Source organism: Cervus canadensis, chromosome 21, assembly GCF_019320065.1.
Source record: "Cervus canadensis isolate Bull #8, Minnesota chromosome 21, ASM1932006v1, whole genome shotgun sequence".
NCBI classification, from domain to species: Eukaryota; Metazoa; Chordata; class Mammalia; order Artiodactyla; family Cervidae; genus Cervus; species Cervus canadensis.
Genome location: NC_057406.1, coordinates 14011819 through 14037365, shown reverse-complemented (window position 1 = coordinate 14037365; position 25547 = coordinate 14011819). Strand labels below are relative to the sequence as shown.

Here is a 25547-nt window from a genome sequence, read left to right as displayed (position 1 = left end):
GTGGGGTCGACGCTGGCTCAGAAGAGAGCGTAGGAAACCGCGGGAAGGGGTTGAGAGATGTGAGGGAGACCCGGAGGAAAGGGGAGAAAAGAGAGGAGTCTTGAGATCGGAGTTCCATGTCAGGAGCTGACCGTAAAGATGGCGTCGGAGTTTCGAGGAACCTGAAGTTCAGAATAAACCACAGACCGAATCAAGAGCAGCAGTCCAGCTTCCCCAACTCTCAGTTCATCGCTCCCTGAAAGTGTCCGCTGGGGCGGCCCTTGAGCCCTGGAAGCTTTTCCAGGAGAGAGCCGGGGACTCGGGGACTGGAGGGGAGGGGACGCGGAGAGAAACGGTGAGGGAGAGAAATACACGTGAGGAAAGATGCGTTCGTGGAATCCGAAGAGCAGGTTCCGTCCCCCGGGGCCTTGGCTCTTGCTGTTCCCTTTTCCTGCGGCCTGTCACGAGCTCAAGTCTCTGCTCGTGGGTGACCTCGGAGACGACTTCTCTGACGTGTTGTATCATTCCACCTGTGTTTTAAGTACTATGATTTACCAAAGCCCTTATCTCACCACCCGACATGAATCCAGGGATTTTTAACTTGGACTCTGACCCAGGAGCGGGCTTCCGGAAGTCTGTGAACCTCCCGAAATGTCCTGTAAAAGTTAGTAGGGCTTCCCCGGTGGCTCAGCGGTAGAGAATCCGCCTGCAATGCAGGAGACCTGTAGGAGACACAGGTTTGATCCCTGGGTTGGAGAAGCTCCCCTGAAGGAGGAAATGGCAACCCACTCCAGTATTCTTGCCTGGAGAATCCCCATGGATAGAGGGTCCTGGTGGGCTACAGTCCATGGGGTCGCAAAGTCGGACGTGACAGATGGTTCGCACACGCCATCTGCACATTTTTCTAGGAAGAAACTCAAGGTGGCTCTCTCTAGAGCAACGGGTGTGTAATAGTCTTTTAATTGTGGATCCTTGGGAGTTTGCATTGTTCTAAAAAGTAGTATCTAGAGCTTGCCGAAATTCCAGAAAGAGAAGATGAAGACTTGTGTTTTTAAATCCTTTTTTCGTGGCAGCCTCTCAAAATTCCGGAATAAGAACAGCGATCAGCAACATGTCCTGAGACATCTACCTAGGGCATATCAGAAAACAAGTTCCTTTGGGGGAATCTTTTCAGACTTGGTCATTTCTTCAGTGCTTTGTATTTTCAGGGAGAAAGGAGTGTGCCTTGCTAGGATGAACAAAAGACATGAAGTGAGTGGGAGTGGCTTGTTACTAGGTTTGCAAGGTTGGGTTGGTCCCATTCTGCCTCACCCCCACCACTTACTGACCTGTCATCTTACCAAGTGAATTGGAAGAGGAAAGTAACTTGATTATATCAAAGATGTTTCCTAATGCTGCACTCAGATTTTGTGACCTCATCCTGTGTTCACTTAGCACTTACATTTTGCTAATATTTGATTTTGGAGTCCATATGAATAGAAACAGTTTCCTGGTTCTGGTAAATTGACAGATCCCACTGTCATCAGTCACAATCCTAACACCTGTGTACTATTGTCAAATATGTTTCATCTCCAAGTCAAACAGTGCCGTGTGTGCTCAATACTAATTTCCAAGTGGCATGATACTGTTAAAAGATCATCGACTTAAAAATCAGAATATTAGAGCCCAGTTCTAGCCTACCAGGTATGTGTGGTGACCTGGGTGAGGTTCTACACCCACCTCCCTGGACGGGAGGGCTGTTTGGGGAAGAATGGGTACATGTATGTGTATGGCTGAGTCCCTTCACTATTCACCTGAAACTATCATAGTGTTAATCGGCTATACCCCAATACAAAATGTTCTTGGTGTTAAGAAAATAAAAATTTTAAAGAAAGATTCTGCACCTGGCAAACAGGCAAAAGAACACCTGTCCTGTTTCCTTAAAACGTTACTGTGAGGATCAGATGACATGGATGTGAAGGTGCCTTGTCAGCTACAAAGTGTCATACCCGTGTACATGCTGTTTACATACCACTCAAGTGTCAAGATCATAGACTGTTAGAGCTGGAAGGGATCTTAGTGCCGTGATAAAGAATCTACCTGCCAATGCAGGAGATACAAGAGACTCAGGTTCGATCCCTGGGTTGGGAAGATCCCCTGGAGGAGGAAAGGGCAACCCACTCCAGTATCCTTGCCTGGAAAATCCTATGGACAGAGGAGCCTGGCGGACTACAGTCCAAGGGGTCCCAAAGAATTGGGACGTGACTGAGCGTCTGAACGAACACATAAGATCACAGAATGTCAGAGCTGGAAGGGTTCTTAAGAGATCAACAAACCCAATTTCTTTTAAAGGTAAAGAAACTGAAACATAAAAGGTCATCGATACATCACTTTGTTGAAGGAAGCTTGTAATAAACCAGTACGTCATTTTTAAATTCATTAACAATTTTAATCTTTATCATACAGCCTTGCTCAGAGAGTCATTAAGCATACCTAAGTTATTATAACATTCCAAAGAGAATGTATGACTAACAAAGTCTCCTCAAGCCTAGAAATTTGCCAACTAAATACTCTTGACCCAATTAATCTCAGTACTGTTTCTCGGGTCAAGAGTTGTAGTGCTACTATATCTCTGACCTCAGATTTATTCTAACCCAGAGGTGGTCAGTTTAGCAAACTATTTCAGAATGTTTTTTTTTAATGAAAGAGGCTCATAATTGAGTCCAAGCTGGATCCCACAGAATGAAGTGATTCCATGGCTTTGCATAAAAATTTAGTAGACCCTCAATTCTTTTTTCTCTGCACCCATCTGGATGTGATAATACCTAATACTTATTGTTCTTTTTAGTGGAATCCCTTGGCATAAACTATGCATACCCCTCTCCTATGTGTGTGTGCTCGTCATGTCCAACTCTTTGTGACTCCATGGATTGTAACCTGCCAGACTCCTTTATCCATGGGATTTCCCAGGCAAGACTACTGGAGTGGGTTGCCATTCTCTTCTCTAGGGTATTTTCCTGACACAGGGATGGAGCCTGGGTCTTCTGCATTGGCAGGTGGATTCTTTACCACTGAGCCAAACTGGGAAGCCCCTTCCCCCTCCCATATTCCCTACCAAAAATTAGACACTTAAACAAGAAAATCAGTCTGGAGAAAGCAAGCCCAGTTCTTCCAAACTAAGCATCAGGGCCTTGCAGTGTATCTTCACCCCTCCCCTTGTCTGATGATCACTCAGTTTCTGATAGTGTCACCACTGTTGCTATAGAAGCAGTGATATCACCAGCTGTGATTCTGATGTCACTCTCCAGTCCCAGCAAGGGGGAGGTACATGGAAGTCTGGGGGAGGAAACAAGATCTTGAGCTGAGCACGAACATCCCAGCATCTTCGTTGACTTTAAAAGTATCTTCTGGAGTCTTCTGTGGTTCACTCTTCCAGTGCTGCAGAGGTAGGAGATCCCACTGGACTGATGAGACAGCCTGTTTTCTGATCTTCTGTGGTTAAAATGGAGAATTCAGTGACAAGGAATGGGTAACTTAATATTCAACCTCACCTCCCTCTTGTCCTAGTTAATGTCACATCAGAATCTTCTGGAAATAAATGAGCCTCTCCTTCAGCACAATGATAGTAGATGGTAGCTACTTACCATCTTTGCTGTTAAAAGTTTTAATTTTGTTTCAGATGGACTAGATCTCCTTGGCCGTACTTTTGCAGACATGAGGGCATCTGCTTTTCAATTTCATGATGTGACTGGAAGCTTGACTACCTGCTGACTTTTCCTGTTCATGTGTGGGCTATTCCAAATGTTGGGGGTGGGGTAGATTTTTTTGTCTGTTTTTTTTTGTTTGATTTTTTCCACTGCTCTGATAGCAAAATCAGATTAGTATTGCTCTGAGTCCCAATTCTCATCCACTTTCATCCTGTCTTATTTCCGACTCCTTGGCTAGACAACAGAGAACTAGAGTGAGGCAGAATTCATATAGCTATGTGGAGAAAACGTCTGTACTAACAGGGCAATGGAGAGAGAAGTTATTAACAAGGGGAAGTGAAAATATAGGAAATCACAGGAAAGCTTTACACTGAATGGTACCACTGAGAAAAAGATATACACACACACACAGGCTCACAGTCTTCTAATCCTTAATTTAAACAAAATCACATGAGACTGATTTCATCAACAGCCAAATTTATGGAGTGTCTACTGTATGCTTCGCATTTAGAGAAAGAGAATGAGAGAAAAATAAAACATATTAGAATATATTCTTCCTTTTTAAAATCAGTAATAAAAAGTGGTCTAGTAAATTTCAAAACTTGATCACATACATGTCAACTCTGCAAAGGCTTCACATACACTGCCTGTAATTTGAGTATTTCTGCGAGCTTAGGAATCTTGAGTAAACAGGAGCTCTTGCTTATGATGAACACAGGAAACATGTCCTGAGATGGAACTCGGGGGTCTGGGATACAGCTCCATATCCAAGCCCCTCTATTATTTATGCCTCCCTGGCTGGCATTCATGGTTTGCGCTCCTCAGTTATCACTGAGGTGATAATCACATTGACATTTTAAAGGAACATTTTAGGTCAGTCCTATTGTTCCATTGGGTCCCCCTATTGGCCATAAGAAAAATTCTTAGCTTCCAAAAGGTTAACCTGCAGAGCTGTAACTATTTCAATGAATATATTGATTGCTTTTAATAGTCCCTTTATGGGTGTCAGTTTCCTTATCTTTAAAATGAGAATGTTACAACAAATGATTCCCAAGGTCCATTTATCTTCACATTGTGTATAGTTAGCCTTCTTTCCTCATCAAAGTTAATAGATAACAGCATCGTTTGTCTCATTTATTTTCCATTTAATTCCAGGATATCACTCACCCACTTTGAAGTTAGGAAATGGATGAATCCATTCATTAACTCAAATCTCTAGATTTTCCTTCTCTCTTTTCCATTTCATTATGAGACATGTATACATATTTAGAAGTCTGAATGCCACTACCATCAAATGGCATTTAAGTACCTTGTTATATACACTGTTATCCAGGACAATTTAGGGAATTTAAAGTCTAAAACAAACTTCATGGATGCAAACAAACATGCAGAGGATATAGAAAATAGAATAAAAACCTCTGGACATATGTAGGTGGAAGTGTTTGCTGAATCTATGTAACGAGTAAGTGTGAAATAAGTATAAGAGCACTTTTGAGATAATTGATTCATTTTTATTATTGGGATAGGAGATCCGTTAATAAATCATTGGACAAATATTTATACCTTCAGTAAGTCTCTGGGGTGAGCATATTCTCAAAAGGATTCAAGCTTTGTGAAAGCCTTACCACCCTATCAGACTTGAGCAAGTCATTTATTTTTTCTCAGATTCTCCAGTTTAAGAAAGAAAAATTGAGCTATCCAGAATTAGCAATAGGCAGTATTCATATATTTATTCACTCAGCAGACAATTATAAGGAAGATAATTGATCTGGAAGCTGGTTTTGACATTAATTGTGAATTCCCTTTGCCACAAAAGGACTCATTTCCCCTGAATCCTCAGAGGAGAACTTAGAAAGTGTTTTGAGATCCATGCGCTCAGGGCACTTACTCTCCATTCTAGCTACTGAACTTCTGACTTCCTATTCAAACGAAGTTTCAGATTAGGCTAAAAACTTTCAGTGTCCTTGTTGTTAAATAAGTCTGTCTGCCAATGACTGGAAAGTGGAGAATAATAATAGTCATTTCAGAAATAATTGGTCAGATAATAAAACCCTTGTTGTTGAAAGGCTGTTGCTGAACCACAAAAAGACGCTGGGATTCTTGGCCTCCGGAGGAGGAGAATTCAATCCAGGGCCAGAGACAAGGCTTGATCGCTCAGAGCTTTTGTGAAATAGAGTTTTATTAAAGTATAAAAGGGATAGAGAAAGCTTCTGACATAGACATCAGAAGGGGCAGAAAGAGTACCGCCTTGCTAGTGTTAGCAATGGAGTTATATACTCTCCAATTGGTTATTACAATGAATCAAAAGAATGTCTGGAGGTAAAAAAAAAAAAAAAGAATGTCTGGAGGTTGTAAAGACCTCACTAGACCTACTCCCATAATTTACATTTTAAGATAACAGGATTAGCCAGAAGGTTTTTTCCAGAGACTGTTCTCAAGCAGGATACATTATTGTTATATAATCCTAAGGAATGTAGAGGGAAAAAAGTTTGTCCTTTCTTCCTCCTTGAGAATTCCAGACCCCTCACTCCTTGGGGACCCCTGGACTTCTTATCAACCTGCCTAGGAAATGACTCTCTCATTGTCATGTAGGAACCACGAGACTGCAAGAATGATATCTGTACTTGGAATGTGAATATCATTTTGTGCTCATCATTTGCATATCATATGTGAAAATAGGTCAAAATCATTTGGTAATGAGAGCAATAAAGTTCATAGGTAATATTAGTCATTTTTATTTGTGTCTTTCCATTGCAGATTCTTTATATTTCATGGAAGGAGAGGTGGGTAAACTTAAGAATAGTGAAGACAACAAGAAATTAATCCAGAGCTTTCCTCATATCTCAGAACCTGTCCGCAGTAAGAGTAAGTGACCACACAACTTCCCTACTTTCTGTTCTTCGTTTTCATCCCTGCTTTTTAATTGTTCAGTGTAGCCTAAATAGGGCGCTCCAGGTGGCGCTAGTGGTAAAGAATCTGCCTGACAATGCAGGAGACAAAAGAGATGCTGGTTCGATCCCTGGGTCAGGAAGATCCCCTGGAGGAGGGCATGGCAACCCACTCCGGTGTTCTTGCCTGGGAAATCCCATGGACAGAGAAGCCTGGTGGGCTGAGGTCCATGGGGTTGCAAAGAGTCAGACACGACTGAGCAACTGAGCCTGTAGCCTAAATAAATCAGTAGATCCTATTGACATCGTCATGTTCCGTTAGAAGTCATTCATTAAGATGAAATGTAAATCGGAGATTAAGAGACTTGCACTGTCAACAATCTAGGCAACCTGTTTCTAAGTGTTTCGTTTCTTTGGCCAAGGAACAGTGCCTTCCATTTCTTTATTCATGGTGATGATTCAAGCATATGAATATTTACATAAAACAATGAGCTGCTGAGAGACAAAACAAGGTTTAACTTCATAGGCAGTAAAAACTTCATTGTTAGGGGTTTAAAAAAACATTAAAATAAGGTACCAAGAAGCTTGCAAAATCTCAGAAAAAAATGTTTTAAAGAATAAACAATTGTATTTCTGGAGCTGTCAAGTCTGTTGCAGAGAGGATCTCTCCATATAAGCCCAGGGATTTTCAATTCTAGGTGTCTGTTAGAATCACCCAAGGAGCTTTTAAGAAATTCAATGCTGGGACTTCCCTGGTGGTCCAGTGGCCAAGATTCTGGGCTCCCGATGCAGGGGGCCTGGGTTTGATCCCTGGCCAGGGAATTAGATCCCACATGTGGCAACAAGGACCCGGTGTGTGCGTGCATACTCAGTCACTGCAGTCGTGTCTGACTCTTTGTGACCCCATGGACTGTTTCCCTCCAGGCTCCTCTGTCCATGGGATTCTCCAGGCAAGAAATACTGTAGTGGGTTGCCATTCCCTCCTCCAGATCTTCCCGACCCAAGGATCGAACCCATGTCTCCTGTTGCTCCTGTTTGGCGGAAGATTCTTTACCACTGAGTTACCTGGGAAGCCCAAGACCTGGTGCAGTCAAATAAATATTAAAAAGAAAAAAAGAAAGTTTTATCCACTTGTTTCCAAACTCTAAAACCAGTGAAAAAAGGTTCTCTGAGGATTAGTCTCTCAGATTCGGTATTTTAAAATAGCTGATTCAGTGCTTTTAAGCAAGATCCTTCTAAGGTCTAATCACCATGTAAAACCCATGGCTTGTTCAAGGAATCTATTGTATCACAGTGTTAGGAAGAGTGAAAGAAGCTCTTTCCCCAGATCAGTGACCTAAGTTAGTGATTGGGGTATAAAAACAAGTCCACATCCTTTTGGGAGCGTGAACAGATAGCTCTTGAAAGATCTTATGCTACTGCTGCTAAGTCGCTTCAGTTGTATCTGACTGGTCACACAGATGTGACCCCATAGATGGCAGCCTACCAGGCTCCCCCGTCCCTGGGATTCTCCAGGCAAGAACACCGGAGTGGGTTGCCATTTCCTTCTCCAATGCATGAAAGTGAAAAGTGAAAGTGAAGTCGCTCAGTCGTGTCTGACTCATAGTGACCCCATGAACTGCAGCCTACCAGGCTCCTCTGTCCATGGGATTTTCCAGGCAAGAGTACTGGAGTGGGGTGCCATTGCCTTCTCCGGAAAGATCTCATATTTTCTTTTTAATAATTACCCATAATGTTTTGTGCAACAAAAATAATAAACCTACTTAATGTTGTTGTTCAGTCACTCAGCCGTGTCCAACTCTTTGCCACCCCATGGACTGTAGCCCACCAGGCTTCTCCATCCATGGGATTTCTCGGGCAAAAATACCAGAGTGGGTTGCTATTTCCTTCCCCAGGGGATCTTCCCAATCCAGGGATTGAACCGGATTTTTTTTTTTTTTTTACTACTGAGCCACCTGGAAACCCACATATAAATAAGTTTAAATTGTGTATAATCTGTGTTTGAGTTGTGTTGGTTTTGCTTGTGGGGAGAGATGTCTACCCTCCACAAATAAAACCTAAAGTCCTTTAAAGCAAATATTTCCAATTAACCACACATTGAATCATGAATAATGCTCCATTTATTTCAAGCAATTATTTACATAATTTCACTGTTTAAAAAAATTTAGGATAAGCTTTTAAACTTTATTTTCACAGAATTTTAAGCCAGTGTATCTGTTAAAAACAAGATATAAATATGTGTGTCTATTCACAAAGATGTATGGGGGCACTGAGGAGAAAAAAATGGCCATCTCATTCCACTTTGTTTATTGAGAAATATAGGCCTAAGCAACACTTACAACAAAAGAAAGGAAACTTCAATGAGGAAGCCTGATAATGGAATTCTGACTTGACAAAAGAGGGCAAAGAGAAGCTTCTCATACTTGTAGGTTATCGGTGGACAAGTATGATAATTAGTCACATTTTCAAGAACTATCAGATAAGATGCAGTGTTGCAGAAAGTCGATGAGACTAAGCCCACAGTCTAATCCCCCGTGGATTAGGGGTTGGTGCTCACTGGTGAGGTGAAGTAGTGAAAGCAGTAAGCATAAGCAATTATTTCAAGAAAAATGACTACAAATAAGAAAAGAGAGAAACAGTAGCTAGAGGAAGGCTTGGGATGGAAGAATACATGTAAAATAAAGATCAGCTTTCTGGAAGACCAGGTAGATGGTGGTGCCATGACAGAAATTAGGAAATAGAGCAAGGAGTTGGGAGGGTTATGAAAAACATCAGCCAGGACATCACTACCTCCAAGGCCCTTTGGCTGGTGCATAAGACATCTCCCTTCTCTTGCCATTCAGAAATTTGGTGGAACCATGGAGGCTGAGAATTCCCCCAGGACTTTTGACTAACTGGAAGAGGGATTATTCTTAAGGAAGCCATCCTAGACTTATTGCTAATATAAGTAAGTTAGTCCTCTAGAAATCAATTACAAAGAAGCCTGCATTACTTAGAAAAGTTGGTGGGGCAAGAGCAGAGACGGAAAAGTCAGTTAATTCTTTTTTGATCAAGTTGAGTTTCGAGCATATACTGAAAATCCAAGATGTGAAAGGGTGGTCAAGCCAGGACACAGAATATGCTCAGGTTCGTTCATGAGCAAATCTGTATTAAGCACCTCTAGAAGACACCAGCCTCTGGCCTTGCACTAGAGATACATGTTCTAAGGAAATCTTTCTGTGGTTTGAAGCTGAGAATGCAGAGGTCCAGAGTTAAGTGGATCTGAAGTAACTCTCAGGACAGTTGTCTATGGAGAGCATCACTCTTGTTTTCCTCATCTCAGTCATTTGTCTTATTACTCCTCACTTCCATGAAACTAGCCCTTTTGATGATCCTTCTCCTTTTTTCTATTTCCAGATGTCGGATAGGGTTGACTGGTTACAAAGCCAAAATGGAGTATGCAAAGTTGACATCTATTCCCCCGGAGACAGCCAACCCCAAGACTGGAAAATGGTAAGGGACAGCCTCCTTATACATACGGAGTTAGGAATATGTGGAGTGCCATTAAGAGTAGGCTTATTCTCTCCACCGCCACCTCTGTTTTTTCCTTCGTATTTTTGGCCATCCTGCATGCAGCATGGGGTCGCAAAGAGTTGGGCACGACTGAGCGACTAAGCAACAACAACAACAAGCAGGTTTATTATTTTTGTTATGTGAAACATTATGGGTAATTACCAAAAAGAATTAGTTCCCTGACCGGGTATCAGACCCATGCCCCCTGCAGTGGAAGCACAGTATCTTAACCACTGGACCGCCAGGGAAGTCCCACCACCTCTTATTTTTGAAGATGAAATTCTTGGGGGGAAGATTAACTCCTTTAGAATAAAAAAAAAAATCCATGTATAATTTTGGGGGGTTAAAAATCCTATAATGTGATATTTAGTAGGATAAATATGCCACAGTTAATGAAAACAAAAAATGTATAACAGTTGGAAAACTTTAGTCTTCTAATAGAAAGAGACTCAAACAGAAATGTTCTAAGTTTATAGATGTGTAAGATGCCTCAAAATTCTTAGAATTATAAACTCATCTAAGTGATATTGTTGTTCTGCCCTCATCATTCAACAAATGTTTATTCCACACTTACTCAGTATCAGGTACTGTTAAGTCAGAGTCCCATCAGAAAAGGGAAACCAAATCAGGAGTTTAATACTAAAAAACTACTCAGTAAGACATATTTAACTAAGTTAACTACTAAAAGCTGTGAAAGAGGACTCCAAAAAGAGATCCAGAAGCAGCGAATGCAGAAACAGCTGATACCCTAGGATGAAACAGTGAACAGGGAAGAAAGTTAAGGCTCACAAAGTCCCTTTGTCCTCAACCAAGGCTGCTTCAGATCTCCTTGGAGAGCATACCCTATAGCAGGACAGCAACCTGCATCCCAGTAGTGCTCAAGACACTTGCCAGAGGGCACAGGTGGCCAGAAGGGAAGCCCCTCCCTCCCGAGATGACCAGGTGGCACCCCTGCAGCACCCTCTGCCAACAAAGCCAGCCACCCAAGGGGAAATGTTTAAAGGGCCCAGCCCCAGAGTCACAAAGCAAGACTTTTAGGGTAGACTTGGACTTGAGAGACAGTAATGAATGACTGGCACAGACTCTATGCTGAGTCTTAGGATCAGAGATAGAAAACTAAACTCACTTGTCCAGAGGTTAAAGAACCCTTCTCCTTCCGACTGGGACATCTGTTGGACATCTTGACAAAGATTTGCAAAACTGTTAAAAGATCATTTTCAGAGAAAGGTGAAATAATGACTCTCCTGCTCAACATTCGGAGAACTAAGATCATGGCATCCAGTTCCATCACTTCATGGCAACTAGATGGGGAAACAGTGGAAACCGTGGCTGACTTTATTTTTCTGGGCTCCAAAATCACTGCGGATGGTGACTGCAGCCATGAAATTAAAAGATGCTTGCTCCTTGGAAGGAAAGTTATGACCAACCTAGACAGCATATTAAAAAGCAGAGACATTACTTTGCCAACAAAGGTCCATCTAGTCAGGGTATGGTTTTTCCAGTGGTCAAGTATGGATGTGAGAGTTGGACTGTGAAGGAAGCTGAGCACTGAAAAATTGATGCTTTTGAACTGTGGTGTTGGAGAAGACTCTTGAGAGTCCCTTGGACTGCAAGGAGATCCAACCAGTCCATCCTAAAGGAGATCAGTCCTGGGTGTTCATTGGAAGGACTGATGCTGAAGCTGAAACTCTAATACTTTGGTCTCCTGATTCGGAGAGCTGACTCATTTGAAAAGACCCTGATGCTGGGAAAGATTGAGGGCAAGAGGAGAAGGGGATGAAAGAGGATGAGATTGTTGGATGGCATCACCGACACAATGGACATGAGTTTGGGTAAACTCCGGGAGTTGGTGATGGACAGGGAGGCCTGGCTTGCTGCGGTTCATGGGGTTGCAAAGAGTCGGATACGACTGAGTACATGAACTGAACTGAACTGGTGAACATAAAATAGACTCATGTGAAAGATTTTAACTCATTAATGAGATTTTATTTAATTCATTAATGGTGCAGTTCTAAGGAGAGTCCAAAAGAAAAAAAGACATGTATGTAGATCAGGAATATTGGAATTAACTGTGCAAATGGAAACAAAACTGACCTCTTCCAAAGTGGGAGAGAAAGTCAATCATTCCTTCCTGGTCAGAATTAACATGTGTGTAGACAAGAATTATACTGCATTGCTAACAGTTATCTATAGTTTCAAGAGTTATCAGGTATTTCCAAGAGAATCAGAATCAAGAAAACATGGAGGAGTATGCTATAAACTGTGCATAGTTTTCTACTCGAGTACCAATTTCCTTATAGTAGCTATTATTCAAATTAGGAGAACAATCTAGAGGACTTTGAACCAAGTTCTGTGGCCCACAAGCAGCTTAAACCAGGCTGTAGCGATCCAGCTGCTTTTGTCTTCTTCCCAAGTCATCCAGACATTACAGTAAACTGTTGACGGTAGGGGTGGAGAGTGCCAATTTCAGAGTCTGAACTGGATTTGAATCCTGTCCTCCACCACATGTTAGCTGTGAGATGCTGTATATATGTATATGGGGCTTCCCAGGTGGCGCTAGTGGTAAAGAACCTGCCTCCCGATGCAGGAGACATAAGAGACGTGAGTTCAGTCCCTGGGTGGGGAAGATCCCCTGGAGGAGGAAATGGCCACCCACTCCAGTATTCTTGCCTGGTGACTCACATGGACAGAGGAGCCTGGAGGGCTACAGTCCTTAGGGTCGCAAAGAGTCAGATAAGACCGAAGTGACTTAGCACTTAGTGCATGTATATGTGTGTGTGTATACACACACCCTCTCCCTTTTGGATTTTCTCCCCATTCAGGTCACCACAGAGCAGTAAGTAGAGTTCCCTGTGCTGTATAGTATGTTCCTGTCAGTTGTCTATTTTACACGTATTATCAACAGTGTATATGCATCAATCTCAATCTCCCAATTCTTCCCACCTCCCCCTTTCCTCTTTTAAAATGCCAAATTATTCTTTAAAGATGAGCAGCACTTGTGGTTATCCTCAGAGAGACGTAACTCCAATCATTACAGTGATCCCTTACATTTGATGGTAAATAGGACACTTTCACATACATTCTTATTTTAGCCTATGTTCAAGTGAAGATTATAAATTAGGTCAACACATAAATGTGTGCCTATGCTTAGCAGAACTAGCATCCACCAAAGACTCTGCATTCACTCAAAACTAATAAATTGTCCCACAGATATTAATTCTTCAGGTACAAATCAGATTCTTGACTTAAGCATCCCCACTAGTCCACTGGAAGCCACTGAGCATATCAGGATTGTGCTTGTGTAGCCCGGCAAAGTGATTAATTATGCACCAGTGTCCTTGAAGTTTCTGATATTTTGAAAACTATATTTGTAATGAAAGTGAAAGTGTTATTTGCTCAGTCATGTCCAACTGTTTGTGACCCCATGGACTGTACCCTGCCAGGCTCTTCTGTCCATGGGATTCTCCAAGCAAGAATACTGGAGTGGGTTGCCATTCAATTCTCCAGGGGAATCTCCCTGACTCAGGGATTGAACCCGGGTCTCCATCATTGCAGGCAGATTCTTTACTGTCTGAGCCACCAGGGAAGCCCTATACTTGTCATAAGAGACCTAAATAAAATAGCCCAACCATAAAAATAGTAATTAACAGCAATACATGCAAAATCTGATTTAGTGCAAATTCGAACTCTATAGCCGACGAGGGTCAGATCTTAAGGATCTATGTTGTTAGAGGTGACTGAGAGCAGGGGCCCAGGAGTCACTGGTCCAGTTGGAACTCCTCCTCCATCAGTGATTAGCTGTGTAACCTCTGGTAAGTAACTAACTTAATCCGCCAGTTCTTCAATTTCCTCTTCTGTTTAAATGTGGATAATAAGAAAGCTAGCATTTAAGTTTATTGCCAGAATAATAGTGGCTTTCTAGGTGGCTCCCTGGTAGTCTGCCTGCCAATGCAGGAGATGTGAGTTCAATCCCTGGGTTAGGAAGATCCGCTGGAGGAAGAGATGGCAACCCACTCCAATAATCTTGCCTGGGAAATCCAGGCAGAGGAGCCTGGTGGGCTACAGTCCATGGGCTTGTAGAGTCAAGACATGAACTGAGCACACATGTGCACACACAGAATAATATTAAATGAGGTCCTAATTTTAAAGTACTCAGAACAGTGCCTGATATATAGTAGGTGGTGGTGGTGGTTTAGTCAGTCAGTCGTGTCCAACCCTTGTGACCCCATGGACTGTAACCCTCCAAGGCTCCTCTGTCCATGGGATTTCCCAGGCAAGATTACTGAAGTGGGGTGCCATTTTCTTCTCCAGGGGATCTTCCCGACCCCCCAGGGGTTGAACTCCGGTCTCCTGCATTGCAGGCGGATTCTTTACTGACAGCCACTAGGGAAGGCTGATATATAGTAAGCACTCAGTAAATGTTGCTTCCATCTGTTGGGTTAATGGAGGAGTTGAGACGTGAGAGGCGCGATCATTTTTGTGACTGCTCTTTGAGGTTGTCCTGAATATCCTGTGTCTTTACTTTGTTATAGTCGGATGAATCCTTGTCTGTTTTTAAGGAAGCCTCACACGATCCCATCAGAGTGCTCAGCTGGCTCCGCAGAGACCTGGAAAAAAGCACAGCAGGATTCCAAGATGTTAGGTTCAAGCCGGGAGAATCATCGCTCGGCAGGGAAATGGTCAGCCAAGGAGACCCGCGCAAAGGATTCTGCGTGGACTATTACAACACTACCTCCAGGGGCAGTCCAGGGAGGCTGCATTTTGAGATGAGTCACAGAGAGAACCCCTACCAGGGCCCCAGCATGCACACCGGCAATGGGAACTCCATAGATGAAGTCTCCTTCTACGCCAACCGCCTCACAAATCTTGTCATCGCCATGGCTCGCAAGGAGATCAACGAGAGGATTGACGGCTCTGAGAACAGGTGTGTCCACCAGTCAGTGTACATGGGGGATGAGCCCCCACCCACCAAGAGCCTGAGCAAAGTGGCGTCGGAGCTGGTAAATGAGACCGTCACCGCGTGCTCCAAAAACACCCCATCAGATAAGGCTCCGGGCTCTGGTGACAGAGCCTTGGGGACATTACAGAGCCCCCCAAATTTAAAATACAAAAGCACTTTGAAGATCAAGGAGAGCACCAAGGGAGGCAGGGGTCCAGACGACAGGCCTGACTGTAAGAAGTCTTTCTTCTACAAGGAAGTGTTTGAATCTCGTAACTCGGGCGATGCCAAAGAGGGAGGAAGGACCTTACCGGCGGAGAGAAAGATGTTCAGAGGGCATGAAAGGCCCAATGACTTCACAGCTTCCGTCAGTCAAGGGATCATGACCTACGCCAACAGCGTGGTGTCCGACATGATGGTATCCATCATGAAGACCCTGAAGATCCAGGTGAAGGACACGACCATTGCCACCATCGTGCTGAAGAGGGTCCTGATCAAGCACGCCAAAGAGGTGGTCTCTGACCTCATCGACTCCTTCATGAAGAACCTCCACAATGTCACGGGGACCCTCATGACGGACACGGACTTTGTCTCGGCCGTGAAAAGAAGCTTCTTCTCTCATGGAAGCCAGAAGGCCACGGACATCATGGATGCCATGTTGGGGAAACTCTACTCGGTGATATTTGCCAAGAAATCCCCTGAGACAGTCAGGAAAACCAAGGCTAAGTCTGAAAGTTACTCCCTCATCTCTATGAAAGGGATGGGTGAGCCTAAACACCGAAACGTCAACTTCACCTCCATGAAATCGGAAGGTAAAGTGAGGGAGAAAGTATGCACCCCCACACCTAAACCTGAGAAGTCCTGTATGGAAACTCTGGGGGAACACATTATCAAAGAGGGGCTGACCCTGTGGCACAACAGCCAGCAGAAGGAAGGCCTGTCTGCATGCTTCCAGGGTTTACCCTTCGTGACTCCCAACAGACAGCATAAACCTGTGCCAGACTTTCCCCTGCACTGCCCTTTTGACCCCTGCAACTTCAGCCTCCCTGTGCAGTGCCCAGAAAAACCTGAGAATTTTATGTGTGACTCAGACTCCTGGGCCAAGGACCTGATTGTGTCTGCCTTACTTCTGATCCAGTACCACCTGGCCCAGGGAGGTAACATGGATGCACAGAGCTTCCTCGAAGCTGCTGGCACCTCCAACCTGTATCCCACTAAGTCCTCGGCCGTTTCCCATGAGTCCAGCGTCCAGTCTCCCCAAGTGGGAGCTGACCCAGAAGAAGTGGAAAAGAAGGACCTAATGAGCAGTTGCTTCAACTTTATCCGGAACTTGCTCAGTGAGACCATTTTCAAGAGCGACCATAACTGTGATCCCAAGGCAACCAAGGAAGACAACAGCCCGCAGTGTGAAAGACCCGTAACCCCTTCTCCCACCAAATCAAATGAATGTGATGAGCCTGGGGGTGCCTTTGCAGGGCTCACCAAGATGGTGGCTAACCAGCTTGATGGCCACATGAACGGGCAGATGGTAGACCATCTGATGGACTCAGTGATGAAGTTGTGTCTCATCATTGCCAAGTCCTGCGACTCTCCGTTGGCAGAACTGGGAGACGACAAGTCCGGGGACGCCAGCAGGCCAACGTCAGCCTTCCCGGAGAGTTTATACGAGTGTTTATCCACCAAGGGCACAGGGACGGCAGAGACACTCCTGCAGAATGCCTACCAGGCTATCCACAGTGAACTGAGGGGTCTATCCGCACAGCCCCCCGAAGGGTGTGCAGCACCCAAGGTGATTGTCAACAACCACAACCTGACCGACACGGTGCAGAACAAGCAGCTCCAGGCCGTTCTTCAGTGGGTAGCCGCCTCTGAGCTCAACATCCCGATTCTGTACTTGGCCAGTGACGATGAAGGAATCCAGGAGAAGGTAAGGCAGTAGAGCCAGGGGCTTGGGGAAGACTGATTATGGTTAATTAGGGTTTTAAGTGCCTTTTCTTTCCAAATGGGAAGGTAGCCCCAAGAAGGGTAGGATGGGAACAACAAACATTCGAAGCTCAAAACTCACAGCCAAGCCAATGGGTAAATCAAAACTAGATTTTGCCCAATAAGAGGTGTGTCAAAGGGAAAAGAAGATATACAATTTTTTTTCTCTTTTTTTCTGTGTATCTTGATGGGAATGCACAAATAAGGAGCCTCCAAGTGAGTTGGTGAAAGAATCAGAGTAAGGTCTGGGCTCAGACTGAACTCTGGGTAGGACGGCTTTGCCCAAAGAATGAGAAGGAGACACTGGAAGGCGTCCCAGGGATGTGTTGGCTGGGGGCGAAGGGTCTAGATTCATGGTGTTTTCAAGCCTATTGTACCTCTCCTTGCTGGTGATCTAGGAGCCATTGGGGATTTGAAGGGATTCAGTAAATAGCATCCCTCTTCCCATCACCCTAAGTTCTGAATCAATTGATAAGTAAGACTAAAGAATAAGGTAGACAGAAAGTCAGCTTATTACTGTTCTTATTGATAAAGGTAAGTATGCTTTCTACCTCCTTTCTTCTCCCAATTTAGCCCTCAGAACTGCTCATGGAAGGGAAATTTTGAGTCTGGGAAGCTTTTGTTTACATAGTTGGTGCTCTGTGCTAATGTGGGGAAATTAAGAGACCATTCCCACAACACACACACACACACTGTCTCTTAGGGTTTGTTGTGTTTTTTTTTTTTTCCAATATCACTTCATCTCAATTAAGAGAAGTGGAACAATGGCATTTACCAATTAAGTAATAAGAGGTGGCACCAGAGGCTGGGGTTATTATAAAAAGCATCCATCTTCTTAGAAACCAGAGGATATGGAGGAAGAGGCTTTCTCTGTTTGATGCATGGGGTTAGTAGTGCTTGTAACTGGGTTACTTGGTGTATCTGATGACCAGGAAGACACAGGACTGTACTGCATAGAACAGGCTACACTCAGCCTAAACGAGAAACTGTCTTCTCTCCTGTAGACTTGCTCCTTTTGCAGTAACAGTACCCTGTAGACTCGTTCCTTGCGTCTCTGTGCAAGTGCAGAGACGTTGGCAAGTGCAGAACCTCAGGATCCACTCCTGACCTACTGAATCAGAACCCTTAGCAAAACCCCCAATTGATCTGTGTGCCTGTTCCACGTTGGGCCAGAGGACAGAACATGGAGATCCAATCTTAGATTTATACCTAAGAGTACTTGCTTGGCAAGTACTTGTCTTATCTGTTCACTGTTTTTCCAGTCTGTAAAACAAATTATTTTGTGTGTGTGCTTAGTCACTCAGTTGTTTCTGACTCTTTGTGACCCCATGGACTCTAGCCTGCCAGGCTCTTCTGTCCATTAGATTCTCCAGGCAAGAATACTGGAGTGAGTTGCCATTCCCTTCTCCAAGGGATCTCCCTAACCCTGGGATCCAACACAGGTCTCCTGCATTGCAGGCAGATTATTTACTGTCTAAGCCACCAAATTATTTTCATAAGTTGCAATTAGCAGAGGAGCCAATATTCAGGAAAGCTTTAGACTGATGAAAAATCTAAAAAGAAGCATAGCTTTCACATGTACAGTGTGTGAAACAGACTTTGTTCTGACACAATCTTTTAAGTCAACTTCATCCTATGTAACAATCACAATACATTCTGGTTTTAGATTATTTTTAATTAGACTGTCTATGATACAATTCTCTAGAATGAGACAGTAGACTTGCAGGCTTCCTTTTAAACACACACACACACATTTTCTTAAAGGAAAAGAGTGGGAAACATGGGCAACAGCACATGCAAATGTCACCTGGTGAGTAGATTTGTCCTGAGCGGCAGCATATTTTTAAGAAAAGTTGGATGGCTTATACATCAAAGAAACTATGTAAATATGAGTTGTGGTGTTTTTTTTGGTGTTTTTTTTTTTTGGTTTTTTTTTGGAAAGAGATTTAATTAATATAGGCAACTATTTTCATGCTAATGCTGGTGATTAAATCTGCTAATACCGGCATATCCATGAGCTCAATTCCTTTAAACAAATTTGTATCCATTTTAAAAAACCGTTGGTCACGCCCTGCAGCATGTGGGATCATGGTTCCCTGGCCAGGGATGGAACCCAGGCCGTCTGTATTGTCAGTGAGGAGTCTTAACCATTGGACCTCCATGGAAGTCCCTATATCCATTTTTGAATAGGTAATGTGTGCGTACTTCAAAATCCAAAGGCACACACAAAAAAAAAAGATGCACAATTAAAATTAAGGGCTTTTTCTCATTTTTATCTCCCCATTCCATTGCCCTCCCTGGAGAAAACCATTCTGATCAATTTCTTGTTTATCTTTCAAAAAATGCTTATGCAGCATACAAGTTAATACATATTTGTTGTTCAGTCACTAAGTCGTGTCTGAATCTTTGCAAACTCATGGAGTGTAGCCCACCAGGCTCCTCTGTCCCTGGGATTTCCCAGGCAGGAATACTGGAACGGGTTGCCATTTCCTTCTCCAGGGTGCACCAATTCGCACACCTGTTAAAATAAAATGAGATCACCTCTTTCCCGCATAGTAACTAACCTATGGTCCATGCCAAACTTTTGGTCTTTGCCAAATGTTGCCTTACTTTGCACTTATCTTTTTAGGAATGAGGCGAATATCTTTTAATGTGTTTAAGAGCCATTTTTGTTTGTTAAAAATCTTTATTTGGCTGCACTGAGCCCTTTTTGTGAACTTTTAGTTGTGGCATGTGGAATCTAGTTCCCAGACAAGGAATCGAACCCAGCTTCACTGCCTTGGGAGCTCAGTGTCTTAACCACTGGGCCACCAGGGAAGTTCCTAAGAGCCGTTTTTGAATTTCCTTTTTCATGGATGAATCATTTGTTTGTAAACTCTGCCCATTTTTTTCTGCTAGGTTGTTTGGTCTTTTTCTTATGGATCTGTGAGAGTTTTACATAATACAAAGAAAATAGCCTTTGTGATATTACATATGATTTTTTAATCATCTGACTTTTGATTGGTGTTTCGTTTTGTTGTTTTTGCCATGAAGAAGTATTTTAAATGTTTATGTGGTCAAATATGATAGTTTATCTTTTATTTTTCCTAGATTTTGTGTCATATTTTGGAAAACATTCTCTACTACAAGATAGAAACAAAACTTCCCCATGTGTTCTTTCTTCTAGTACAATTATGATTTTTTAAAAAATGTTTAAGGCTTTGATCCATTTCGAATTCATTTTTACACAAGGTATGACATAGGGATTCAGTCTTATTTTTTTCCAGATACCTATATGTCTTTGTTTTTTCCCTAGGCTTTCTGTTCTATTCCATTGAGTCATTCATCTGTTCTTACTAGTTTAATACTATTTTAGTAGCATATTACTTTAATTATTGTAATTCTGTCATATGTCTTAATATCTGATAGGACTAGAGACTCCTTATTTCTCTGTCTCAGAATTTTCTAAGCTATGTTTTTCAGTTTCACCCCCAGCCACTGGTAACCATCAACCTGCTTTCTATCATTACAGATGTGCCTTTCATTTTAGAAAATGATGGAGTCATAAAGCATGTAGCCATTTACATCTGGCTCTCCACAATTAGCATAAGGTTTTTGAGGTTTATCCATGTTGCAGTATATGTCAGGAGTTCATTCCTTTTATTGCTATATAGAGTTTCAATGTATATGTTTTCTCTATCGACTCACCAATTAATAGACATTGGGGTTGTTTCCATTATTTTGCTATTATAATTAATGCCTCTGTGAACAGTCACATACAAGTCTTTGTATACATTTTCACTTCTCTTGGGTGACAAGGAGTGTAACCGCTGCACTTTATGGTAAGTATAATTTCTTAAGAAACTGTTGGACTGTTTTCCAAAGAGGCTGTACCATTTTATATTCCTACCAGCAATTTTGTTGACTTCAATTTCTCCATATCCTCATCAACATTATTCTGTTCTGTTTTTAATTATAACTGTTACAGTGGGTTTTGACTGTGGATTTAATTTGACATACTTACATTAAAATGACTAAAGATGTTAAGCATCTTTTTATGTGCTGATTAGCCATTCATATATAATCTTTGGTGAGTTGTCTATTTAAATTGTAAATCTTTTGCCCATACTTTGGGTTGTTAGAAAGTTAAAAGAATTCTTGATGTATTCTGGATACAAGTCCTTCACCGGATATATATATATATTTTGCAAATACTTTCTCTCAGTCTGGAGCTTATTTTTTTACTTACTGGAGTGTTTCAAAGAGCAGAAGTTGTTAACGATGACATCTAGTTTAGTTTTTACATTCACTGCTTGTACTTGCGATGTCATATCAAATAAATCTTTGCCTAACTCCACTGTCCTCTACTGGAGGCAGTCTCGCCCCTACGGGACATGTAGCCATGCCAGGAGACGTATTTTGTTGTCACAACTGGGAAAGGAGGGCAGCCCAGCAGGGAGAAGCCAAGTGAAAGAGTTAGTCACTCAGTCGTCGTCCAACTGTTTGCCGCCCCACAGGCAAGAATGCTGGAGTGGGTCGCCGTTTCCTTCTCCAGGGGATCTTCCCCACCCAGGGATTAAACAGTTAGTTCTGTTTAGTCTGCTTTTCCTTTTTGTTTTTCCATTGATTGTCTTCTTTTGCATTATTTTTAAACATTTCTCAGTGTTCCATTTTAATCTATCTGTTGTGTTTTGCTATATCTCTTTGCATAGTTTTTTAGTGGTTTCTCTCGGTACCACAATCCACATACTTAACTTGTCAGAGTCTACTTAGAGTCAACAGTTACCACTTAGGCTAGAATGTAGAAATCTTCCTGCTCTATGGGGCCCTTCACCCTTCTGCCTGAGACTGACATTATTTTATGTAATTAGCTGCCTAAAATCTATTTAATTTTATTGCCTAAAATACTTAGGCAATATTATTTTTGCTTTCAACCCTAAGACATATTTTAAAGAATGGAGGCAAATCATTCATCATTTATCCTGAGATTTTTACCAGTTCTGTCGTTGCTGGTTTGCTCCTCATGTTCCCAGCTTCCTTCTGATACCATTTTCCTTTTGTGCAAGGAAACAGAATGCATTTTTCTGGCGATGAATTCTCTGAATTTAATCTGAAGTTTTATTTGACCTTCATTCCTGAGGCATATGTTTGCTGGACATAGAATTCTGGTTTGACAGTTATTTTCTTTTAGTGCTTAAAAAGTGCTGCTTCACTCCTCTGTCCTCTGTGGGTTTTGATGAGAAATTCGCTGTCATTGGCATTGTTGTTCCCTTATGTATAACGTGCCATTTGTCACTGGCCGCTTTTCGATCTTTTCCCCTTTTTCTTTCAGTTCAGTTCAGTCGCTCAGTCATGTCTGACTCTTTGCTACCCCATGGACTTCAGCACGCCAGGCCTCTCTGTCCATCACCAACTCCCGGAGTTTACCCAAACTTATGTTCATTGAGTCGGTGATGCCATCCAACCATCTCATCCTCTGTTGTCCCCTTCTCCTCCTACCCTCAGTCTTTCCCAGCATCAGGGTCTTTTCAAATGATTCAGCTCTTCACAGCAGGTGGCCAAAGTATTAGTTTTCAGCAATTTGATGGTGATAGGTCTTGAGGTGAATTATGGGGGTTCATCATATATCAAGTTCACTATGCTTCTTGAATTTGTCTATATTTCTGTTAGCAAATTGGGGAAACGTTCATGCATTATTTCTTTAAATATATTTCTGCACTACCCTTTTTCTTCTTTAAGGTCTAAATGTAAAACCCTCTGGAACTGTCCCATAGGCCCTGAACTCTGATTATTTTCTCAATCTTTTTGAACGAGGCTTATTCTATCTCTTATGCTGTTCAATATGGTTAATTTCTATTGCTCTGTCTTCGGTTTTCCTGGGTTTCTTTACTCATCTCCATCTATTTAGTTTTCATTTTGGATTTGGTATTATTGTTTAACTATACAATGACCATGTTTAGCTGTACAATGAGTCTTCGTTCTGTCTCCTCTTTGCGGAGACTTGTCTTTCCATCTGTTTCAAGAGTATCCTTATGCACTTCAGTCTCTGCCTGGAATTTTCCCTGAAAAAGCACCTGATATTTGGCCTGTTAATCTGCCCTTTGAATTTTTCATAGAGTCAGTTGCAGAACACACAAAATGGAAAGCTGGTTCATTTGCTGCCACACGGATTCCAGATGAATGGCAATATACTGGGCTCGTGAGAATACTTGCTTGGGCCTTTCTCATTTTATGCTTGAGAAGAGGATTAAACATAGAGTTCAGAGACTTGGGTATGAGCAGTGCCTCCGCTAATTTCTGGCACTGTATACCTGACAACTGTCACCTCTCCGGGCAACATTTTCATGGGGTTGAATGCATCTTTGAGTCACCTTCCTGCTCTATCATCCCAGGGTTCTCTGGCCTATGGGGCTGAGGAAGCAGCACCTACACTGTCCTGCGGCTCTTTCTCTCCTGTCCGTGTTGGTCTAGGGATGGTGACGGGAGCCCATTTTATGATGTTACAGTGAGCTTAAGAACTTCAGAATCCTTAGAAGGCAAGAACACCATTGACCAAACACCCACTGGAAGCAGGAAGTCTTAGTCTTTGTGGGACATCTTCCATAACACGGACAGGGGGTTGTCGTTTAAATGAAGGGTGATGGAACCCACTTTCTTTTGTCAGACAAGCCAGCGAGTGTCCCGGTTTTGGAAGTAGTCTCAGCATCTCCCTGGAGGCCCTCCCGCGGCTAGGGACCGCCCCCTGCTCTCTGGCCTTGAAGGCCCCGCCCGACCTTAGGTGGGATGCTCTGCCTCCTCGCCTACCGCTTTCTTTCCCTCCCTCAGCTACCTCAGCTCTCGGCAGCCGCCCTGGAAAAGGGGTGCAGCGTAGGTAAGGTTCTACAGTCGGTGCTGCGATACGAGAAGGAGCGACAGCTGGACGAGGCGGTGGGCAACGTCACACGGCTGCAGCTGCTGGACTGGCTGATGGTGAACCTGTGATAGGGGCCCGCCGCCGCCCCTCCTTCCCGCAGTGGGCCCCGCCCTCGCCCCTCCCTTCGTCCTCACTGCCGCGGCCCCCACTCCCGCCTCCTCACAGAGCCCCAACATTATCTTCATACCACTCACATCTAAGACACGTCATCGTGCGCTAGTCCCTGGATTTTGCAGATATTCTTGTCCATGCGAGCAAGGACGTAAAATAAAAATTACAAATAAATGGCTCCGAGTGTTTCGTTTCCTTAGGATCCAATGGGACCAATGCCTGTGTGCTAAATCGCTCAGCCCTGTCCAACTCTTTGTCAATAGTTCAGTTCAGTTCAGTCGCTCAGTCCTGTCCGAGTCTGCGACCCCATGAATCGCAGCACACCATGCCTCCCTGTCCATCACCAACTCCCGGAGTCTATTCAGACTCATGTCCATCAAGTTGGTGATGCCATCCAGCCATCTCATCCTGTGTCGTCCCCTTCTCCTCCTGCCCCCAATCCTTCCCAGCATCAGGGTCTTTTCCAATGAGTCAACTCTTCGCATCAGGTGGCCAAAGTATTGGAGTTTCAGCTTCAGAGTCAGTCCTTCCAGTGAACACCCAGGACTGATCTCCCTTAGGATGGACTGGTTGGATCTCCTTGCAGTCCAAGGGACTCTCAAGCGTCTTCTCCAACACCACAGTTCAAAAGCATCAATTTTTCGGCACTCAGCTTTCTTTATAGTCCAACTCTCACATTCATACATGACCACTGGAAAAACCATAGCCTTGACTAGACGGACCTTTGTTGGCAAAGTAATGTCTCTGCTTTTTAATATGCTGTCTAGGTTGGTCATAACTTTGCTTCCAAGGAGTAAGCATCTTTTAATTTCATGGCTGCAATTACCATCTGCAGTGATTTTGAGCCCCCCGAAATGAAGTCTGCCACTGTTTCCACTGTTTCCCCATCTATTTCCCATGAAGTGATGGGATCAGATGCCATGATCTTAGTTTTCTGAATGTTGAGCTTTAAGGTAACTTTTTCACTCTCCTCTTTCACTTTCATCAAGAGGCTTTCTAGTTGCTCTTCACTCTCTGCCATAAGGGTGATGTTATCTGCATATCTGAGGTTATTGATATTTCTCCTGGCAATCTTGATTCCAGCTTGTGCTTCATCCAGCCCAGCGTTTCTCATGATGTACTCTGCATATAAGTTAAATGAGCAGGGTGACAATATACAGCCTTAACATATTCCTTTTCCTATTTGGAACCAGTCTGTTGTTCCATGTCCAGTTCTAACTGTTGCTTCCTGACCTGCATACAGGTTTCTCAACAGGCAGGTCAGATGGTCTGGTATTCCCATCTCTTTCAGAATTTTCCACAGTTTATTGTGATCCACACAGTCAAAGGCTTTGGCATAGTCAATAAAGCAGAAATAGATGTTTTTCTGGAACTCTCTTTTTCGATGATCCAGCAGATATTGGCAATTTGATCTCTGGTTCCTCTGCCTTTCCTAAAACCAGCTTGAACATCTGGAAGTTCACGGTTTACGTATTGCTGAATCCTGGCTTGGAGAATTTTGAGCATTACTTTACTAG

The 25547-nt window shown here is 43.1% G+C and overlaps 1 protein-coding gene across 3 annotated transcripts; it reads left to right on the top strand.

The window, feature by feature from the left end:
* Positions 1-8: 8 nt before the first annotated feature.
* AKAP3 (A-kinase anchoring protein 3) lies at positions 9-24208 on the top strand. 3 transcript variants are annotated; one of them, XM_043440862.1, is made up of 5 exons: positions 9-1230; positions 6423-6530; positions 9950-10045; positions 14638-16971; positions 23832-24208. In XM_043440862.1, exons 3-5 carry the CDS (start codon positions 9950-9952, stop codon positions 23985-23987), a joined length of 2586 nt encoding a protein of 861 aa, XP_043296797.1. In that variant the 5' UTR covers positions 9-1230; positions 6423-6530; the 3' UTR covers positions 23988-24208. The 3 variants fall into 3 exon arrangements, with proteins under 3 accessions (XP_043296797.1, XP_043296796.1, XP_043296795.1); XM_043440861.1 differs by having other exon boundaries at positions 9-1662; XM_043440860.1 differs by lacking the exon at positions 9-1230 and adding an exon at positions 3279-3404.
* Positions 24209-25547: the final 1339 nt, after the last annotated feature.

What these genes read in the sequence shown, in the direction of transcription:
- AKAP3 (XM_043440862.1), top strand. Translation starts at nt 9,950, where the DNA reads ATGTCGGATAGGGTTGACTGGTTACAAAGCCAAAATGGAGTATGCAAA. An exon ending in AACCCCAAGACTGGAAAATG is followed by an intron (nt 10,046 to 14,637) that starts GTAAGGGACAGC and finishes ACTTTGTTATAG; the next exon opens with TCGGATGAATCCTTGTCTGT. An exon ending in ATGAAGGAATCCAGGAGAAG is followed by an intron (nt 16,972 to 23,831) that starts GTAAGGCAGTAG and finishes TCCCTCCCTCAG; the next exon opens with CTACCTCAGCTCTCGGCAGC.